Source organism: Primulina tabacum, chromosome 5, assembly GCF_025594145.1.
Source record: "Primulina tabacum isolate GXHZ01 chromosome 5, ASM2559414v2, whole genome shotgun sequence".
In the NCBI taxonomy this organism is placed as follows: domain Eukaryota; kingdom Viridiplantae; phylum Streptophyta; class Magnoliopsida; order Lamiales; family Gesneriaceae; genus Primulina; species Primulina tabacum.
Genome location: NC_134554.1, coordinates 12,920,197 through 12,941,550, shown reverse-complemented (window position 1 = coordinate 12,941,550; position 21,354 = coordinate 12,920,197). Strand labels below are relative to the sequence as shown.

The 21,354-nt window shown below is 36.2% G+C and overlaps 3 protein-coding genes and 1 long non-coding RNA gene across 9 annotated transcripts; 2 read left to right on the top strand and 2 right to left on the bottom strand.

Moving 5' to 3' along the window:
• Positions 1-11: 11 nt before the first annotated feature.
• LOC142546724 (uncharacterized) lies at positions 12-6,527 on the bottom strand. 4 transcript variants are annotated; one of them, XR_012820508.1, is made up of 15 exons: positions 6,352-6,527; positions 5,612-5,947; positions 5,440-5,519; positions 4,481-4,581; positions 4,192-4,314; positions 3,954-4,023; positions 3,365-3,451; positions 3,077-3,142; positions 2,878-2,970; positions 2,000-2,056; positions 1,744-1,872; positions 1,526-1,616; positions 1,280-1,349; positions 844-1,037; positions 12-447 (listed from the first exon to the last, which is right to left on the bottom strand). XR_012820508.1 is itself a non-coding variant. In XM_075654592.1 (15 exons), exons 2-15 carry the CDS (start codon positions 5,832-5,834, stop codon positions 357-359), a joined length of 1,494 nt encoding a protein of 497 aa, XP_075510707.1. In that variant the 5' UTR covers positions 5,835-5,950; positions 6,352-6,527; the 3' UTR covers positions 12-356. The 4 variants fall into 4 exon arrangements, 3 of the variants coding, with proteins under 3 accessions (XP_075510707.1, XP_075510706.1, XP_075510708.1); XM_075654592.1 differs by having other exon boundaries at positions 1,261-1,349; positions 5,612-5,950; XM_075654591.1 differs by having other exon boundaries at positions 1,261-1,349; positions 6,352-6,526.
• A 2,011-nt stretch (positions 6,528-8,538) lies between these two features.
• On the top strand, positions 8,539-11,703 carry LOC142546722 (cysteine-rich receptor-like protein kinase 42). 3 transcript variants are annotated; one of them, XM_075654589.1, is made up of 6 exons: positions 8,543-9,488; positions 9,600-9,713; positions 9,809-10,159; positions 10,240-10,474; positions 10,649-10,793; positions 10,904-11,703. In XM_075654589.1, exons 1-6 carry the CDS (start codon positions 8,720-8,722, stop codon positions 11,291-11,293), a joined length of 2,004 nt encoding a protein of 667 aa, XP_075510704.1. In that variant the 5' UTR covers positions 8,543-8,719; the 3' UTR covers positions 11,294-11,703. The 3 variants fall into 3 exon arrangements, 2 of the variants coding, with proteins under 2 accessions (XP_075510705.1, XP_075510704.1); XM_075654590.1 differs by lacking the exon at positions 10,904-11,703 and having other exon boundaries at positions 8,539-9,488; positions 10,240-10,329; positions 10,649-10,789; XR_012820506.1 differs by having other exon boundaries at positions 8,540-9,488; positions 10,240-10,793; positions 10,904-10,992.
• Positions 11,704-12,817: 1,114 nt separating this feature from the next.
• Positions 12,818-20,908, bottom strand: LOC142546721 (ATP-dependent DNA helicase homolog MER3). The gene is given in 29 exon segments (XM_075654588.1): positions 12,818-13,488; positions 13,582-13,908; positions 13,995-14,029; positions 14,177-14,276; positions 14,279-14,362; positions 14,448-14,530; positions 14,662-14,679; positions 14,757-14,806; positions 14,899-15,150; positions 15,246-15,434; positions 15,538-15,734; positions 15,813-15,938; positions 16,024-16,107; positions 16,183-16,246; positions 16,328-16,445; positions 16,534-16,583; positions 16,665-16,736; positions 16,926-16,977; positions 17,249-17,405; positions 17,583-17,795; positions 17,904-17,925; positions 18,025-18,062; positions 18,248-18,294; positions 18,370-18,406; positions 18,509-18,746; positions 18,841-19,002; positions 19,359-19,542; positions 20,046-20,135; positions 20,788-20,908. Coding segments are annotated over 28 exon segments (3,585 nt in total). The 5' UTR covers positions 20,114-20,135; positions 20,788-20,908; the 3' UTR covers positions 12,818-12,970.
• Positions 13,371-14,455, top strand: LOC142546723 (uncharacterized). The gene is made up of 3 exons (XR_012820507.1): positions 13,371-13,495; positions 13,639-13,806; positions 14,327-14,455. It is a non-coding gene; the product is annotated as an uncharacterized LOC142546723 (long non-coding RNA).
• Positions 20,909-21,354: the final 446 nt, after the last annotated feature.

Below are 21,354 nucleotides of genomic sequence, written 5' to 3'. Positions count from 1 at the left end.
TTGACTCGGTATTACTTTATACACACTGGTCTTTTTTTTTATTACTAAGCTTTAATACAAACAAGTAGCAGCATTCTCTTATTACAAAAAAGAAGGGGTCCAACAATTTTATCCGACAAAAAATGTATCAAAGAATTATTATTTCAATCCAATCATTCGTCGTCACCCAAGTCTTTGTCCCGGCTTAAATGGGATCAACTCTGTTTTTAAAAAGATTAATTATTGGCTATGTGACCGGTGACTTGCAACCAAAAATCCACCACCAGCTTCTCTATCAACAATGTGAACAAAATTTTACAGACAGCAACTCTGTAGTTCCTGTAAGTTGAGAACTAAAACTGGCGTGCATCCCATGCTTACTTTATGTGATCTCCATGCAGTAACTCATTTACTTCAAACAATTCAGCGTGTTGCTCCAAGTACTCTCTGCTATTTATCTCTGTTAATCTGCATTCCAAAAAGGTAACATCATGAGAACTAGCCGCAAAAGTGACAAAACACCAACATTTTTGGAGTTCAGCTAAATTTAATACAAGAATGTCGCAAGCATTCGCTGTACATTTACTTGAGATGAAGTGAAAAAATCAGCATATAGATTTAGTATCTCGCAATAGAGCATTAATGAGAATAACTGACAGCACATTGATACTTTCTTTTTTCCAAGTCACAGGATGATCATGACTTTAAATCAAATCATAAATGACTAATTCTTCACCACTTTACAAAAGGGTTTTGGGGCTTTGTTGTTCTGTTTCATGAGAGAGTGCCATATATCATTTTTCGGTTAGTGACTACATGCACCAAGGCCAAATAAAGACGGCTTATTGCTTCTCTCGTTCTTACCTACTAATGGTGCGATCTTTTGCAAATCCCAGCTCGTTGTCCACACAAATGTCAGAAACATCAAATTTCCTTGATCGTGAAGAGGTTCTGGGTGCCATTTGCTGAGCATCTGCTATTGTTACTATCCGTTCAAAAAGTTCGATTGGAGTTGCCTCAGCAGTGCACAATAATCTAGCTTTGTTCTCATACATGACCTACACACCAAAGTGATGATTCAGAAGGTGAGTTGTATACTCCAATCCATGAGATACTAAATAACCTAAATTGCTAGTTGGAAGTTGGATTTTGAAACAGTAGACAGTTTCAAAAATCCATGTTTGTAGTGTAGTAGTCAATAAAAAAAAAAATCTACAATCAAATATCTAACTCCGAGCAAATAAAGAAATATAACTTATTTTTTAGCATAAAAGGACTAACATCTACTAAAGTGACAAACCGATAAGCAGCAGTCCTATTGTGAAGACCAAAAACTGGTACACCTTCCAAAGCCAGAGTATGAAATCCCTCTGATAAATAAAAAGAAAGTGTGATGCTGAGTAATATAACATATAGTTAATGATACTTCAGTGAAGTATTTACCTCTAACACATCATCCATTGATGCAACCTCGTATTGTCATGCAATATCAAAAAAGTGAAACAAAAACTCAAGAAATCTGAAAAGCAGGCTAAAATGGACTTACTAAATAATCCAAAATAGTCTGCAGCCCCAAGAGGTCTGTCACAGAGTTCCTCGAAAGGGAAATATGCACATCCGTTGACACCAAGTGGAACCTAAGAAGTAAGAAATTTGAAAACGAAGGGAAAAAAGCTTGATATCAAAGCCTATCTTGCTTCTGATGCTATTTTCACCACTGCCGAGGAAAATAGATCATATTTGAATCTGCACTACTGGAACTACCTGCAATTTTCTCCCCATAACAACTTCCACCACATGTGGAACAGCAACTTGTTGCCCAATTAATTGTTGAAATTTTTGCTGAAGAATGCTAGATAAATGTAAACCGACGAAATAGAAACCCTGCTCTGCCTGAAATTCAGATGAAACTAATTATATGGACATCACAACACAAACATCTCTCCTGATATTTTACATGGTGAATGTGTAAGAATGTGACAGGGTGTTGACATGATGCTGAAACAAACTGAAAGATTACCGATGTCATTTTCCGGTAGTCGACAGATGAACCGATTGCATGAACTATACATCTATCCTGCATTAACAAAATATTACTAATTTGGTTGGCGAAATTAAAATTTATTCTCCGAACAAGCGTAATATACACTGATTCTACAAGAACAAGATGATCGAATATCTTCAAAGCTTAATCATACCGAAATATGTCTGAAGTGTCTTTGTGCATGAATGTAGCATAATAAATTAAAAATGATAAAATATACTGTAATTAATGACATTATAGGATGAGAAATAAAAATCGATTAATAAAATCAGTTTGGTGGAAATGATTTGAATGGGACAACTGATGTGATTAGGGTTTCATTACCCTTTTTTCGCTGGAAGTAGAATGGGTAATATTTAGATTTTCCATGTGTAGTTGAGAAGCTTTTAGAGTGAGTTATAAAACATCACACTCTCTTTGTGTGATAACTGGTCAACACATTTTGTCAAAATCATGTCTAGAGTTTCAGGCTTCATCCTACGTGACGAACTGGTTATACGGGCAACCAAATATCTGATTAAGAGGACTCAGTACCAGCCCCACGCTTATCATATGTACCAATGTAACCTTGAGACGCTACAACAATTCCTATAGCAACACCAAAAGGTTCACTTTCATGCTTTGTATTGATTGTTTGCCAGGAGAGATATGTGAGAAAGTCTCTCACATAACAAAATTGAGGTAAAAGGGAAGAGAAAAAAATATGACTTCTCCGATGTATGGTTGGCTGCCAAGAACAAAAAATCCTGAAATCAAAAATTCTCAAAACAGAAAAAATAACTCTCCTGCCCACCAAACAACGGAATAGACTCTTGTTCAGCATAGTAACTATGATACACAGACATAAGCATCACCTTCAGAGTAGCAATGAATGGAAGAAAGAGATCTCTCTGCAGACCCCCTTCGTAAAGATTATCTGGAGCTCGATTTGAAGTAGAAACAAGAATCTGCACATGTTTCACATCACAAAATCACTTTGTTACTACGCAAAATGCCATGAGTCGAAGTACGGTGGTATTAAAACTCTAAATTGGATGTCAAATCATTACTTACAGCTCCATTACTAAATAATTGCTTGAACAGACGATTTAGAATTAATGCGTCAGCAACGTCATTTACCTAAGAAAGGGAAAAATCATAAATTTATTACGTAAGAAAACAGACCCCAGATAGTGGCCCATGCAAGAGTAATCCTCTGAAGCCACATACTAGTAATAGTAATAGCAATAGTGCTCCGTAATTTAATCATGAAGCCTTGCAAAATGTCCTAAGCAAAAATATTAAATAGCCTCAACAATCACAAGCAAAAAAATGGTAAAGATAAGGTGATTCTTGGCGTACAAAGAATTCATCGAGACATAATAATATTGCTTCATCTGATATCTCTCCGGCAACAACTTCTAAAGGATCGGCCACACCCTTGTGCTTCTGTGATCAAATTTAAACAGAAATTGAAAGATCTACTAGGATCATAAAATTGCACACCTAAAATTTAAAGTTAGCATGCATCAATGTGTTGCCTACGTAAATAAGCCCAACACTCCTCAATTTTGAAAATGATGGAAATCTCTAAAATTGGAGAATTCAATCCTTTTTTAACGTCAAATATATATACAGATAAAGACATCACTTCCATTCATCTAATCTATCAGAAATTTATTCAACAAGTGACATAATCATAAGAATAAACTTTCAAATCAACCAATCCAAGGCAAACTCAACTAATGTTTAGAAACCTGCAATCAATGGACGAATTGATAAAACCAGTATGTAGTAAAATAAATGCAGATAAATGGAAAATGAAATTCAATTTAGGTGCAATCCCAATTTTTTTTTTGAAGTAGCTTGAATAAACACCATAGCTCTCTTATGAAACATCAATAAATTTCTTCCAAATAACTTATTTTTAGAAGGTTGAAATGGGAATTACTTGCAAGCGGCTGTGGACATTTAGCATAAAGTCATGGAAATGGATCCTCTTTTTCCTCCAGTTGTAAGGCCTGGAAAGATGTGGAACGTGAGTGAGAAGCAGAGATAATTGTTTACTTTTTAGATCATGGAATTGGCTTATGGCCCTACAACTGATCATCGAAAAGACATGAGCCCAATAGAGTGTAGAAAATGATTAAATTAAGTAAGATCCTCATTAAATTTATTGTGATCCTTACAATTGATCGAAAAACAAGTCCATCAGCATAGTCTTGCCAGTGCCCACGCCTCCATAAAGATACAGTCCTTTCACGGGTGCATACAAAGTTTGTGGTATGAAACGGGACCATAACCACCTACTCCTGCAAATAGACAGTGATAAAATTAATGTGTATAAGAGGAAAAGAGGAACACAATTTTTTTTTTAAAAAAAAAGACAGTTGAAAATTAGAGCAATGGAACTGGATAAATCTTTTGCTTGGCACTAGCAATTATGATGCTAAAAAATAGGGGACTAGTTAAACTCACCTCCCAACTTTCTCGGAAGTGGCATATCGATCCAGCCGACAAGCTTCTGCATTTTGAACTAGCTCGAGATACAGTCGCTGAAGCTCGCCTAATGTACCTAACTGCAAACAATTATTCAGTATACTTCCTGTGGGGAAGATGGCATGATAAGACACAGATAATAAATTTTTAAACAGGATGTAGATCATTTGTCAAACTCAAAATGTACATTTACATCCACCATCTATGCTATGATGAACTTGTTACCCAAAATGCTAAAATTCAAAGTATGAAAACAACAACTATATAGCAATAAATGAAAGCAACAGACAAAGCACTAAACAAAACATAATGCAACTGGAAGTATAAATATTAAGTATGTAAAACAATAGAATCCAGTAAATCAAACACAGTCATGTACGAAGAACAGTTTTAAAACAGATTTGCCTCCTCCGAAATTGCTTCGAGGATTAGGACGGACAACTGTTTCCCAAGATACAACAATAAAATCATGTAGCAACTTAGCATGAAGTAACTACACCGGCGAATCGAAAACGCACATTCACTTTATTGTCAAAACTTAACGGAGATCAAAACAATCATGAGCTACATCTAACTCAAGAATGTCGAGAGCCAAAAGACACTCACACATTCATGAGTCATAATTTCCATTCAAACTTTAACTTCAATTCAATTTCCAACCGAACTGAAATAATCAGGAACAAAATTCAATTCTTTGTGATCGCGACATTTAATCATATAAAATATCCACACCTTCACCTCCATTCAGCCTTTTCTATAGACAATGCAACAATTAATTTGCAATCCAAAAATGGCCATCGTCCTATTGTCATCTAGACTTAGTAAACAGCCACGGAGTTTGAATCTCCGTGATGACCAGAGACCATATTAACACTTGTGCTCAGCTCATCGTGTAATCACAAAATAAAAAATTGTGCAATAATTAATAATTAGCGTACTTGACAGGCATCTCCGTCTAACAGTTCCCCAGCAGCAATCCTCCGTTCATATTCTACAAGAGGTCCACCCCCATTTTGTTCTGCCAATAAATCAATAAAAAAATTCAAAATTCAGATTCACATAGATAATTGTTTATCCAAAAAGGTTGAGCACATATCACAGGAACACAACCTCCATTAATAAGTTTAGCTGCGTGTACTGACATAGCTCTGGAAATCGTGTATAATGGATGTCCACATTGGCAAATTTCTGCATTACTGGATGGGCTGCATAAACCACGGGTCTTCATATCGAACCACGAATCTTGTCTTGCCCTAGATCCATCGTAGATAAAACTCCCTTTACTCGGAAGAGCGTATCTTAATTGCTTTATAGCACGAACAGCCGTTCTCATCTCTGCCCACAGAACCCCAATAAAGTTGCAGCTATTCAAAATACAAACCACTCTAGCTCAGCATCGACGCAGCAGCCAGAAGTTCCTGAATTGGCCCCAGATTCTGAAGCAAGCTGCTGTAAAAACAAAATTAGAAAGAATTCCGTAACAATGAACATAAATAGATATCACAACACGAAATCCAATGATGCCTATCAATATAGAATCGATATCTACTCTTAACACCAAGTCGTTGATTATTTAACAGCGACCTGAAACCAGATTGAAACTTTACTAAAACTACAAAAGAAACGCCAGATGAATTTTCAGTCTATTCTGGAAATATTTTGTAATAAAATAATTGATTGGATCAACCCACTCAATTATACCACAGAAACATAACCGAACATAAATATGAAAACAACCCATCGCGTCATCTTTAACCATAATTCCCCAGATTCAAATTGGACTTCCGAATTCAGAATTCTGAATGCAAAACAAAAAGGAAAAAGGAAACGAGGAATAAGAAAAAACAAACCTGATTAATTGTGCATGTGACGAAACTGCGAGAATCTTGATGGGATCAAAAGGAAGGATTTGGAGAGAATATTAATATATGCCTGCATAAATCGAGGAGAATATATAATTTGGTAAAAATGAAAATCCTATATCTTTGGAAGAGTGAGTGGAGGGAGGGGGATGCAGTTCATGGGCCTTTCCTTTTATTATTGTTACTACTTTAGTCTCCACTTACTCACAATTTCTTACGTATGATTCTGCCCATATCTAAACTTTGAATATTTTAAAAAAAAAATTGAATTTTTTTCGGTTATAACAACATAGTATGTCTTTTGTGAGATGATTTCACGAATCTTTATATATGAGACGGGTCAACCCTACCGATATTCAAAATAAAAAATAATATTATTAGCATAAAAAGTAATATTTTCTCAAGGATGACCTAAATAAGATATATATCTCACAAAATACAATCTGTGAGACCGTCTTACACAAATTTTTACCATAATAATAATAGTAGTTTGCATTATTATATTACTGACATTGAACGCATATGCATTGCGTGTATATATATTTTTATATAATATAGTTTTATTATAATTTTTTAATCTCATATAACTAATTAATTTGAATGAGAAACTTGTACATTTTTTTATTATAAATATATATTTTAATATTAATAATATCATAATTGTAAAAAATTAATGAATGGTCACACTCCAATTCAAAATGATAAAATTTAAATAAAAAAAAAACACCAAAATATTATTTTTTCCTATCAGGCAAATTAGCAATAATACCGATACATATATATTCATTTCTATGATTAAATGCCGACTTTCCGAACAAATAAAAATGAAAAATAAATAAATAAAAACAACAAAAAATCGTTTTTCTCTATCAGGCAAATCATTTTCATTCTTGTTTATATTTGCTTTTTCTGTTCAACTTAAATATCGAGTGGTGAACATATTGTTGGAGAATAACAATATAAAACATATAGAATCTTATATCATCAATAATTAAATGATGAACTACATCGTACTTGAAATCATAATTTTTAAATATTTAACACGAGTGATTGATCTTCTATATATGCATGTTCCTCTTTCAAAGCCTTTTATTATCCATGACCTATATCTAATAATGAGATTTAAAGATAGGAGAACATAATACACGAGATTGGGGAAATATATAATCTTAGATAAATTATTTTGTTAAGAGTAGGTCTCTTGTGAGACGGTCTCACAAATCTTTATATGTGAGAGGGATCAACCCTACCGATATTCACAGTAAAAAATAATACTATTAGCATAAAAAGTAATATTTTTTCATGGATGACCCAAATAAAATATTTGTATCACAAAATACGACCCGTGAAACCGTCTCACAAAAATTTTTGTCTTTTGTTAATTATTTTATGATATTTCTATTTCATTTCATCGTAAAAACAAAAATGATAATTTAGTCTTAACAGATACATCAAAACTCATTAACAAAAACTTTAATTGATTACTTTAATTTCGATAAAATCTTAATAGACAACCCACAATACGTAAATATCCACGCATAAGCCATATAATTTTAGTTGATCTAACACATACACATTTGTTTATTAGTCTAAAACACTGGATAGAAATAAAAATAAATCTCTGTTTGTGAGAAACAGAGATATCTATCATCTTTTGAATATGGACCCAAGATAAGTAGTGTTAGGTGATCAGCCAACTCCTTAATAAATTTGTGTGGAGGCCCAAATAATATAAATATATATAGGTTGCCACCCATTCTACCACAATAATTCTTCATGTCAATTAATATTGTACGGCACACACACAGTTATCAGATTCATTTTAAAACAAAAACAAAAACAAAAGAAAAGCTGAACAAAGATTTGAACCGGTAAAATCAACAAATTCTTGATCATCTTCAAAATGAACTAGTTCATAGGCTAAATCCCAGGAGTAATAAATTATATGCAGAGATAAATTCAAAAAGGAAATTGAAAATGTAATCCAATTCTCAAAAAAAATTTGGAAATGAATCCAACGAATACATGCAGAGATTTTTTTTTTCCCTATTATTGAATTCAATATTATTTTTTTAAAAATGAAATTTTGTCAAAATGGTAGTATATTTTTGTACGTAATGATCTACCGACCATTATCTGTAGCAGCATAAGATTACTTCAATAATCACAATATTTTAACGTAAATGGAACATCAGAAAACCGACCTTGTTAACTGTCCCCCCAGCAGCCATATTTAACGCGCAGACCAAACACAAGAATATGATGTGAAGCTGCGTGCCTGCCTGATACAACAAAAAAGCCACACTTTTAGCTTTAGGCATCGTCCCGGCCATCTTCTACGTTTCCATTGGCATCCATGCACCCATCAACATCGTACTCCGAATCTCGAAAATGGGTGGCAGTTCTCATCTTCGTCACCCGGTGTCTCCCTTTTTGTCGGTCCGATCCCCGAATTTCAGAAGCCGGGTTGTTCTGTGGTGACTTGCGGGTGTCGCCGAACAGTAGCTACATCCCACTGTTCGTCAAAGAAATGGAAGTTCTCTCTCAGATGGTGACAGCCCATGGTTGGGCTCGTTACGTCGTGAATTCTACTAATATTTCTATATTCAGCCTTGCACAATGCTACGGAGATTTGAGCCATAATGACTGCCTCCAGTGCTACGCCGCCAGCCGCACGCGCCTCCCGCGCTGCCTGCCGTCCGTGGCAGGGCGGATATTCCTGGACGGATGCTTTTTACGCTACGATGATTACAAGTTTTACAATGAAAGTGTGGACCCGGTTCGGGATAAGTTGAACTGTAACAGTACGATCGAAGGGGTGGACAGTGGAGGGGTCGATTTGGATTTTGGAAAGAAAGTCGAGGAATTAGTTGATGGAGTTGCGAATAGTGCGGCGGCGGGTGGTGGCCACGCGGCAGCTGAGGTTAGGGGCGTCTTTGCATTGGCAGAGTGTTGGAAGACTGTGAGCGTGGAGGGGTGTAAGACGTGTTTGGGTAAGGCCAGTGAAGAGGTGAAAACGTGTTTGCCTAGCAAGGAAGGGAGGGCTTTGAATGCTGGTTGTTATTTGAGGTATTCTACTCATAAGTTCTTCTCGAATCCGGCAGACAAAAAGAGGCATGACTCTGGTGAGTTTGATTCGAGTTTTCGGGTTTTGAGGAAGTATAACTTGTGTGTGATTCTTGGTTCTGTGTTTTCTTCTCCTTCTTTCCTGGCTTTGATCACAATCTTCTATATAGGTGTGTCTCGAGTGGGAAAATCCATGGCGATTGCCTGGTCTGCAATAGCTTTCTGTATGCTCTCTCTCTTTGCTTGTTATGCTGCTTATGCTAGATGGAATAAGAGAAAACAAGGTATGGTGCCTTCTCAAGAAACTAAGAACTGTCTAAAATATATTATATTTCCGAGTGAAGTGAGTTTTTAAACCGAGTCACACTTTTCAATGCAGAGCGGAATAATCTTGGTCAGATTTCATATTCTTACAACAAATCCAATTTGCAAGTCAAATATGAAATTCTTGAAAAGGCAACAAATTACTTTGATCCTTCAAGAAAATTAGGCCAAGGAGGAGCTGGTTCTGTATATAGAGGAACACTATCAAATGGGAAAACCGTGGCTGTCAAAAGGTTGTTGTTCAACACCAGACAATGGGTAGACGAGTTCTTCAACGAGGTAAATTTGATATCTGGGATAGAGCACAAGAACCTTGTGAAGCTCTTGGGATGTAGCATTGAAGGCCCTGAAAGCCTCCTCGTTTACGAATTCGTGCCCAGGGGAAGTCTTGATCAATACCTCTTCGGTATGGATCTTTTCAGATATACATAACGTTTTTGTGTATTTGGTGTAAATGTTTATCAATATTTTGTTTTCCATGTTCAGCTAGGAACAGGATTAAGATTCTGAATTGGAAGGAGCGTCACAATATAATTATTGGAGCGGCGGAAGGGATCGCTTTTCTTCATGGAAGCTGTGAGTTTAGAATAATTCATAGGGATATTAAGAGTAGTAATGTTCTTCTTGATGAGAATTTAGATCCCAAAGTAGCAGATTTTGGTTTGGTTCGATGTTTCGCTGCTGATCAAACTCATCTCAGCACAGGAATTGCAGGCACATTGTAAGGAAAAAGCATTAGTTTAATTTTAGGCTTGCCTTGCAGGGGCGTGTCCAATGCCAGCAATCCACCTCAACCCCAAAGATTTAAGTTTTACGTCCCCAAACTAAAATTCTGAATTCGCCCCTGCTAATATGGTCATACTAAAACTATGCAAGGGTTTTTTTCACTGTGCAGAGGATACATGGCTCCCGAGTACCTGGTGAAGGGACAACTTACTGAGAAGGTCGATGTTTATAGCTTTGGCGTGCTGGTTCTTGAAATTGTGTGTGGTAGGAAAAACAATTCAGTCAAGGAGGATTTTGGTTCTCTTATACAGACGGTAATCCTCTATACTTTTCATGTCTATTTTCTTCCTATCAAATATGCGTAGAAGATCATGTAGGCTAATAAACCCACACGTATCACTTAATCTGATTTCTCTGGCATCAGGTTTGGAAGCTCTACAAGACACATAGATTGACAGATTCAGTCGATCCTTGTTTGGAAGGCCATTTTCCAGCTTTGGAGACATCAAAAGTGCTAAAAACCGGGCTTCTATGCGTGCAGGCATCTGCTACTCTAAGACCATCTATGTCCGAAGTAGTTCGAATGCTTACTGATGAAAACTATGACATTCCTGAACCAAATCAACCTCCTTTCCTAAGCACTAGCACGGTTTCGTCTGGCTCTGCAAGATCATCCTACAGTTTTACATCGAACGCAGGTAGAAAATTTGAAGAATTCGACCCCTCAACAGATTCTTTTGGTATGCTAAGTTCTAGCGAACAACACGAGAGCGAAGAACGGACTCGATCAAAAGCAGGTACAAGACTTCCATGATTCGAATACAGAGGCACGCTCTTAGCTATTGCAAGATAGTCCATTATACTCTTGAGTGAAATAGAAAGCTGTAAAATAACGGCTTGGATTTGGTTAAGGGTTATGACGAGTAGTTTCTGTACAGCCCGAAGTAGTGGAAAATTATTTGATGAGTTCTCCAAACATTTAGGAAAGGGATCACCGGGTGTGGCATCAGCTTTTGTGCATGGCTTTAACTTATATGTCGAGGTTGAATCATGGTAATATTCCGAATGTCCTGTTTTTTCCCACCAAATACACCCATCAAATATGACGACATATAAAACATGTGTAAGAATATTTTGCACGGGGTTCGTTTTTTGTGATAGATGATAGAAATTACATGTTAAACTTGACATTTTTAAATGTGTAACGTGGGATCTTGTTCTGGACCTCAATTGTTTTACTATCATTTATATGCCGGCGGAACACCTGTGTGGTTTTCGAAGACCACAATTTGCTTATTCTTTATTGATTTAGGTAAACTCCCAACCAATTGTGCTTTTGAATTAATTATATGTAGGAACAATTGTCATAATTCATGTCAGGAAACGGAACGAAACAAAAAATGGAATTGTAATTTTTATACCTCCTCGTGTGTAAAGACAAACCTTGTCTTTTTAGAACCCTAATCGCTTGTGGGACACAAATTTATGACCTAGTCAACCATGGTACCATTAGTAGGAACAGGGAGGGGAGTCGGAATCAATCAGCCCATTCAGAAGGTTGGCACTTGGCTTTTATATTTATGACCAGAATTCAATGTCATTTTGTAAGAATATCTTGTTCATAGATAACGTGACACTCCCGAATCCCGTGATGTTGAAAAAATCATAGGGAATTTTTTGAAGAGTTTTATATATGTAATTTATATAAAATTGTGGTAGCATTTTGTGGGATATCTATTGGAAGTGAAAAATCGTGACAAGTAGCCTTCGGGCATGAATTCTTTCGTCCGCATGCAGATTTAAAGCTGTTAATCGCACACTGAGCTTGACTCTCTGAATTTGTAACCGTGAAGAAATCATGGACCTTTTTACCTGATTGTAAAGAGTTTCACAAATAAAGTATCAATTACACCTTTGGTAAATTATAAATAAGATGGTTATTCAGGACATAACTGAGATGATAAATGATACATGATATAGATATGAGAATCAATATATTTGAATAAGATAATGGTTCATGACGGTGATACTTCGTAAATATTGAACCAAATATTAAACAAAAAAATTGATGAATAATTAATCAATGACTTGTCATCCCCAAGTGGTGTGCTTAACTAAGTTTTGTTAAAAACAGAAATTACGGAGGGGGTAGTGTGTGATTTATGTAGTCAGAGAGATTGTGTCCTGTACAGATGGAAACATCCATTAATTATTTATTATCGAATAAAAAACATTGTACCAGTTGTACTTGGTTATCACTTTTTTTTGTTTGTCGACGATAAAGTTAGTTTGAAACTACGAATTCAACCTGAACCTCAAGATCTAATGATTTAAACAGTAGATTATGTCTCCATTCTTACAGTATCTGTTTCTAATGAAGTATGAACAACACTATTGAGAAAAAAGTATTATGCTAGTTCCACGAAGCAAGTTGCTGAACTCATTACACACATTTGCTAAGACCGAAGTGTACAAGCAAATTCCTTAGAAATCAAAAGAGAAAGGAGAAAACGCTTTCAAACCCGAGAAACGATTCTTTTCCGACCTCTCCGGTCGATTCCGGTGAACAATTCTGTATGTTCACTGAAGTTAAAGATTGCAGCTGTTTCACAGTAGATTCACCATTATTCTTCTCCAGAAGGACTGAGGGAACTTGAGATGTCTTTAGCTCCAAGCCGTTAGGAGAATTTATCGAAGAAAACCCAGCTTTCGTCGAGGAATTCGAGGTTTTGCGATGCAAAGCCTGCTTCAGTTCTTGGACTTCTTCTCCAAGATTGGTTTGCGCAATACTAAAAGTTCCCTTATTAAGCACAGTATTTTGGTTCATGTCGCAATCCAGGTCGATTACTTCAGCACGAGTAATTCTAGTACTGGCTAACGCTGGGAAATTCCTTGACTTTTTCCTTATGTGATCGAAAACAGTTTCTTGATTTAGGCTTCTTGGTTCAATATCCAGATATTTAGTGGCAACCTTTCCTCCTTCACTCCAAAGCTCAGTAAGGGCTTTGCCTTAAGTGTGAGCAAACGCAGACAGAAGAAAAAGAGCATAACTAACAGAGTAGAAGAACCATTTAATGAAACTTTTCTCATAATTTAACTCACCTTTGTCTATTAGATCAAAGCCATTTGAGCTGTTGAAAATAGGTCTGTTTTGTTTAGGTTCTGTAAGTTCGGGAGATTGGATCAAGACCGTGCCACTTGGAAACTTATCGCCTTGCATGTCAACAAACTCAACGTCGTTGTCAAGTTCCATATGTTGCTCACGAGTGCGTTTTCTGATGAAAGCGAAGGTCTCTAAAGATGGAGAACAAGCATCATTTGGCACAGGTAAAGGTGGTAATTTTTTGGCCTTTTTGCGAATGTGATCGAACACTGTTCTTTCGTTGATAATTTTGCAGTCGGCATCTCCATTTTCAATAACAACGTTGTCTTTGAGTTAGAAAAACAAATGAGAGTAAGTTAGAGGGATGGAGAAGAACAGTACGGGACCCAAAAAGGACAATTCTCTTTACCACCTTCTAACTCTTCGTCCAGAAGTTTGAAGCTGGGCCTGGAAATTAAAAATTATTAAGCTTTATCATACTAAGGAACTATTTAACTTTGCCGGTAATTGGGATTTCAAGACAAACAGCCGTCACTAAAAGAATATTGCTTAAATATAAGAATAACATGCATAAATTTTGTTAGCAGTACTCACATGGAATTTGATTTCTTTGTCAATTCATTTGAATTGGACTGTTCGATCTCCTGAGCATGAGATGTGCAGTCATTGTCGTCTTTTAGGATAGTCAAGTCGTTGTGAATAATTTTTTTGGACGATAATTATGGACATTCAAGTTTATCTCAGGAGTGATTATGACTTTTTGATGGAGATCGATACCTACTGCATGGATATCAAATACATATAATGGATGCATTCTTAGCAAGCAATGACAATTGAAAAGTTGTAAAAGAAGAAAGGGATTTACTGAATTCTTCAACTATCAGAGCTGCCTTAATGATCAGTTTTCCTTGCCGAGGCTTCTTGTATAATGCAACAGCATTGTATGGGCTGAAAGAAAATCATGTCAGTCCTAAAAAAATCATATGACAACAGCAGGGATCTCTTAACAAGCAAATTGTCGCATGAATTTCTGAGATCATTAAATTCAAACATGGGTTCAAGATCTGTAGTTTCCAGACCTTGAGAAATCCTCCAGTCTACAACAGAAAAAAAGAATTTTCAGAACCATAAATACGAACCAAAATTTAAAGCATGTATTGTAGTTACTGAATACCTTATCTTTTCATGGAACAGGATGAGGTTGTCTTCTTCTATACCGACCATCTGTAAGAGATAATTTCAATTGCTTATAGTAGCAAATGAATGTGTGGAGAATAGAACATGTTTCTGAAAGCAAAGACAGATTCCTGGCATACCATATCAGCATAGTGTCGTTTTGTTGAATTGTGGGGATGTGATAACCTCGTTAATGTTATCAGTAGCTTGGACTTCCCTTGCTTTTGGCCATCAGTTTCTTTGAATATCATCTCAACTTTTGGGGGTAGTGATTGCAAAGACTCCTTAATATGGTTCCCATATGGATATTTTCGACCGGTAATTAACTCTATCTTCCTTGGATCAGCCTCAGAAAGGGCCTCGAATGACTTGATTCCCATTGAAAGCAGTGCCTAGTGAGTATTTCACGTGTAAAGAGCACAAAAGGATTATACATACCATAGATGAAAGCAAACATTTCCATGTAGAACTCAAAGGTAAAACAGACCTTCGCAGTCACCATTCCAATTCCTGGTAATTGTTTCAACAAGTATTGACTGTGGTCCCATAACTTCTGATGTAAACATTTGACTAGCAGTGCTGAATTTAAAGCTCCACTATAGCTTTTCTTGTACAAAAAATACTCTTTCATGCACTTTGCAATTCGGCACCCATTTGAGCACACAGAGTTCATGTCCTGTGACGGAAGTTGTAGGAGAATCAAGTCAATGTTTAACATGTTAAGTATCAGAAAACAGAAAGCTCGACAAATCTCAAAAAAATTTAGGAGGCGGCAAAACCTGGCTCATGGATAAGTCATGCACTAAAGGATCTCCAGTCAGGCAGTCATTCACCAGAATAAATATCTTCTCCTCTCTGGTTTGTATACGTTTTTTTCTTTTTCCCTTATCGTCAAGGACATGAAAACGAAGACGACAATCTTTTTCATTGTTTATGTCATTAAGAAACTTCTTCTCATTCCGCCTCAATTGTATCCCTTCATTTTTAGATTATGTGGAATAGTTATCAACAATTCACAGCTGAAAAGAAAGCTTTCACAGCAACAGATGCATACATGCAATTTCTTCCGCTCGACATATAATGTGAAGAACATCCTCCACGCTGCAGTTTGCAGGTGCTTGAATAATATGTTTCATTGTGTCAAACTTCAGATAATATTTAGTCATCAACCTTCCGGGCTCTGAGCACGGGGAAGGGATAAAAAAAATTAAAGTCCATTAGAGCATTATAATAAGATGATTATGACGTCAAATACGTGAATATACCAAGTGGTTTTAGAAGGAAACCGTCTTCGTCGGTCCAGACCATTTGATATTGGGATAATTCGTTAACCTTCTGAACGCAAATCTCTGACAGAGTATATAGAAATCATGCAAGTTCATGCATCATGAAAATCAATATGTGATCATCATTAATCAAATTACCTTGCAAATGTTTCTCTATTCGGTCACCAGACAGCCCTTTTAATATCGAGTAATTCTCCGGATTCTGTTGTTTGAAAACTTTCAAAAATGCAATCTAATGAACGAAGATCCAAATAGTGTCCTCTTGAAAGCTAAATGGACGTGCCTTTTTCATTCTCACGTACAAGTATGAGCATTTCATCCATTCAATCGCCATTGTTATATCCGAGACAGTTGCCTGAACTATCTCTGCGGTTAGATGCTCTGTTACGCACGGAAGCAATCTGAAGAATAAAGTATGACAGTCATCAAGTCGGTGACAGACAAAGTGCTTATGCCCTGGCATTAGATCGTGAGGGAGTGAAGACTTACTGTGATTCCACCATCTCGCATCCATTTAATAGATTCTCGTACAAATGGACCTGAGAGACGATATTAAGCAGGTCAATAACTCAATTTTTTAACTCCTTTTTTTCTGGAGGAAAGGAAAGAGAGCAAATTACGGTTTCCTTTCTGGTCATAATTATGACCATTCCTGTGTCATCAAATGGAGGACGGCCAGCTCTTCCACACATCTGCATAAATTAGAGATGGCCATCATTTCAGGTTCAGACACACTCAATCTTTGTCCAAGTGCATGAACACTTGGTTTACCCAGACCGAAGACCCAATCCAAGTCTTGAGTTATCTAACTCAAGAGACATACATACCAATTTGCAACAAAAAACAATTGCTAAAATGTATTTAGTAGAACGATAACGCACCTGCAATACCATGGACCGGTCATATTCCATGTATGTACCTTTCTCCTTATTGCTAATACAAGGTCAACGTTAGTACACAGGGAGTTGTTTACAATTCTGCCTAGGATGGCAGATAAGTAGTTGGACAGTTGAACAAGATAGCATGCAAAGCTCCATTTAGCCATGTATAGTGAATATTTATCCAACCCATGCATTATTTATTAAGTGTTAATTTTAAAAAAAGCCATGATCTCATTGGAAAACTAATGATATAATGGTGTCGAGTTTTCCCACTGGTAACAAATGGCAAGACTAAAAAGTTACCAGGAAATGATTGGACATACAAGTATTGTGTTGATTTGATGATGACCGTATGTGCTGGCAGATTAATTCCATGAGCCAGAGTGTTTGTCGTGCATAAAATTTGTAGATCACCATTCAGAAAAAGACCTTCGATAAGATTGCGATCTTTCAAAGCCAGTCCACCGTTATGATAACCAACTGTAGAATAAACAATTATTTGGTGTTACGCTGGCACTCTTATCCTATATTACTCAAAAACCAAGATAGATTATGCATGTAGGCCTGTAATCATCCCTCCCATTTCAAACTTCTTGCCAACTGAACCCCGACCACCAATCCCTGAAGCCTCAAACCATGAGCAATAGAATCACATACCACCGTAAAGCATGTAAGATTGCATTTGTTTGTCGCCACATGATAATGAAGCCTCCCTTAATCTTTCCTGTTCTTCTCGGCCTTTGATGAAAGGACTTGAATTACCAAAAGTCATTGCTATCTGAGAGAGTCGTTGTGCTGCCTCTTGTGCTCCTTTCCTAGTTGAGCAGAAAATCAAAGCAGATTTTCCACCAGAGTATTGCTTGAGAAGATCTACAGCAAAATATCTCTATTTATGTGACACCAATCCATGAGAAGTTCCCCAAAACCAACTGGAGAATTATTAACAAAATTATCTGAACATCAGATTTTTCGGCTCACCAAAAATGTAGTTCTGGAGGCTCTGAATAATCAAAAGAAAGATTTTATCAACAGGAGGTATAGAATCAATAGATCAGGAGTTTAATCATCCAGACATTCAATAAAAGTTCACATGACAAACCTTCTCAAATAAGAAATCATTTTTTGCCCGTGCGTACCCTGTAACAAATCATATAAAACGTTACCTAAATAATATAGAGAGAATATTATCTTTTATATGCAAAGTATCTATGTTACAATAATATCAAAACTATGCAGTCATAGATCTGGTGTTTCTATACTGCTCATAAATTTATCTCCTGAAAGAAATTATGGCACTAGCATGGAGAAAAAAGTTTGCGTACCCAAAACTTTTGTGGTCAATTTTACTGGTCTCATTTCTTCTCCAAACCTGCAAATTGGCAGTCAGAATAAAATCTAACAAGTAAAGCCACGAACACAATCACTAGATTGATGCTTGAGGTACCTTTTAATTCCTTGAGATGGAGTCACAAGCCACTCCGCTGTGAAGGTAATAATTAAGTAACTATCCAATAACCAAATCAACTGCAGAAACTTAAGCACACATGCCAATTGTTTTGATCGAAGCACAGGCTGAAAAATACCGAGATCATTGATATTTGGGATTGTAGCAGAAACAGCAAGGAATCGGACATGGGATAAAGAACTTGATCTCATCTCAGGATTACAAGCAAGCAATTTAATTCTACTGACAATTGCTTCTAGTGCTGCTCCTCGAGGATCATTCAGCAAATGAACTTCATCAATGAGCACTAGTGCTATATCACTGAAAAAACTCAAACCTCCATCTTTTATGCGATAACGAGTAGCAGCATCAAATTTCTATGTTAAGGAAGGTCAGCTCTTAGCCATTATCAAATCTATCATATAATGAAAGATAGTTTTCAGAAGGAAATAATTATCATGGCCATCAAACCTCGGGTGTAGTCAGAATGATGTCTGCCTCCTGTATGTTGCTGATGCTGTAGAACTCACTATCACCTGTCATCTCGAGACATTTTATTCCCAGTGGTCCAAGCTTCTGAGTCCAATCCCGAAGCTTCTCTTGTACCAAAGCCTTTGAAGGTGCGATGTAGATCTTCATTCCATAAGAAAATTATGCCAGTGAGTTAACACAAAATTGTGAACTTAAGAAAACAACAATTAAGTCAAACAAATCTCCATTTCTATGCTTAAATGATTTTGGAAGCAAGCTAGAGCCGAAAGTTAGTATACAGGTTCAATCAAACAAGCTACAAAAGAACTTTACAGGGTTTTATTAAATGCCAAGAAGTGAGCATAGGCTTCATGTTCATTCTCTCACATCTCTTACCAAAACAGAAGCAAACAGAAAATTTATTGTGATAATTACCTTAATAGTGGAAATATTTCGTAATTCTTTAAGATGTAATAAAGGCATTACTGTTTATGGAGCAATATTATCCAGAGACATACTGTTTTAAGTGTCCCTTTAAGATGGATGAAATTTCCATCAGTGCCGATGAATTTTGAGAGAAGCCTCATAATGCACAACTCAAAAAGTACAGTTTTTCCACTTCCGGTTGGCGCAGAAATAACCATGTTTACATCAGACTGGAAGCACGTGGAGAAACATTCACTCTGCAATGAGTTGAAATACCTGCATGTACATCATATTAGATACAATGCTGTCCATTACAGCGAGAAGCAAGACCAGGAAAGCTTCTAGATGTTATCTTTTCCCTGGAAGATGTTTCCATGAATAGAAAAACTACTGAAAGTCATTACTCTCCAGGATCCTTTCCAGATGTCACTCATTGTTCTAAAAGTAGCAAAATTAATTTATTTGGTCAAATTACAAAATGGCGTAGAAGAAGAAAAGCTTACAATAGTCTGTTCTTTATCAAGGGACATCACCTTCATAGGCATAGAATCCTTAGTGGGTTGAGGTTTTTAAAATAACTTTCATGCATCAACCACGAAAATCAGAGTTCATTCTTTTTCCCATATTACCAGAGATATTCTTGATCCGTTTTCCGTGGCTAGGCAGAGACTCTCAGTCGCTCGCATTACCGTGTACCGGATAGAGAGCATGGTCTAATTTAGGTCTTTTGAGACCTAGGAAGAGAGTTCTTGAGATTAATGTGATAAATGAGTGAGTACCTGAAGTTAAAGGCTGAGCGAAAAAGGACAGGTAAATCATTCACCGCCTTTAGTGTATACGAATCCATGGAAGAACTAATGGTTTATGAACTGAAATTAAACAAAAGTGCTCTTAAAATAAAAATTATTGTATGAACCACCTAGAGGTTTGATTTTTATAGGTGTCAACATAAAATAGGATCAAAGCAACAATGATAGATCGATTGGATTCAGCTAAGATGCTTCCTTTCTATTGTAATGTTTATCTAATATTTCTGGACACTTAAAATCTCCCATAAGATGCCCAATAATTCTGTTCGCGCCTTCTCAAATTCAAGTGAAACATCATCGTAGCCTTAGTTGACTAATAATCAAAAGTTCGTGATGAAGCCTGACAAATATACATATCAAATCATTCAATTTTAGCAAAACTTCCAATCGATGTATCATTAAAATAACTTGAACTAAAATCAAGTGACAAACTGATTATAAGCAAGAACAAGGATAATATAACAAGATTGTAAACAGAGAAACTAAATTTTTCTACTAAATAATTTGCACTTAATATTTTACATTCAATGAACAAAATTGCATAATAGTCACTCGAATGCTCTTCATCACCAACTTACAAGTGTAAATACCTTAATTTATTCCACTATAACACAAGTTCCGATTCGAAGTACCGCAAAACTTAGTTTATACAGAAAAACAAGCAGATTCAGATTCAGCATTATTCGCAAAGTTGCGAACGTAAAAAACTTACTTTATTTCAATCTACAATTCCGATACAAAAGCTCAGCAAAAACTCAATTTACACGAGAGATGAAGATACAGTAATGCGAGTTGGTTTGGCCCGCGGACTTGGCTCGGGGGCGAAGATCAAAAGACGCGCCAGAGTATTCGAAAATGAAACGCGAGAGAATTTATAATGTATCGTGGGCCCAAAATTGGCGATACGGGAAATTAGCCCAAGATGTATGGTGAATAACAAGTCAGGCCCAACTTTAAGGACCAATATCATTGATAGAACAGAAATGGTATTTACTGGGCTAATCGTGTATACGCCATCTATATGAAAATGGAATTATTTATTTATTTATTTTTAAGTATTTTGATAAACAATAAATTCATTTCATCGTGTCTTTAAAATAAAAAAAATTGGATTGACCTTAGTCAAATGAAAAGTGATTTAATTATCTACAATAATCAATATTGTTGGACCACAAAAATATTTTTTAAAAATTATTTCAATTCAAATTATAAAATAAATAATAAGGATTCACCCCGACAAGTTGAGTCAGGAGAATCAGGGATTAGGGAAGGTGCATCC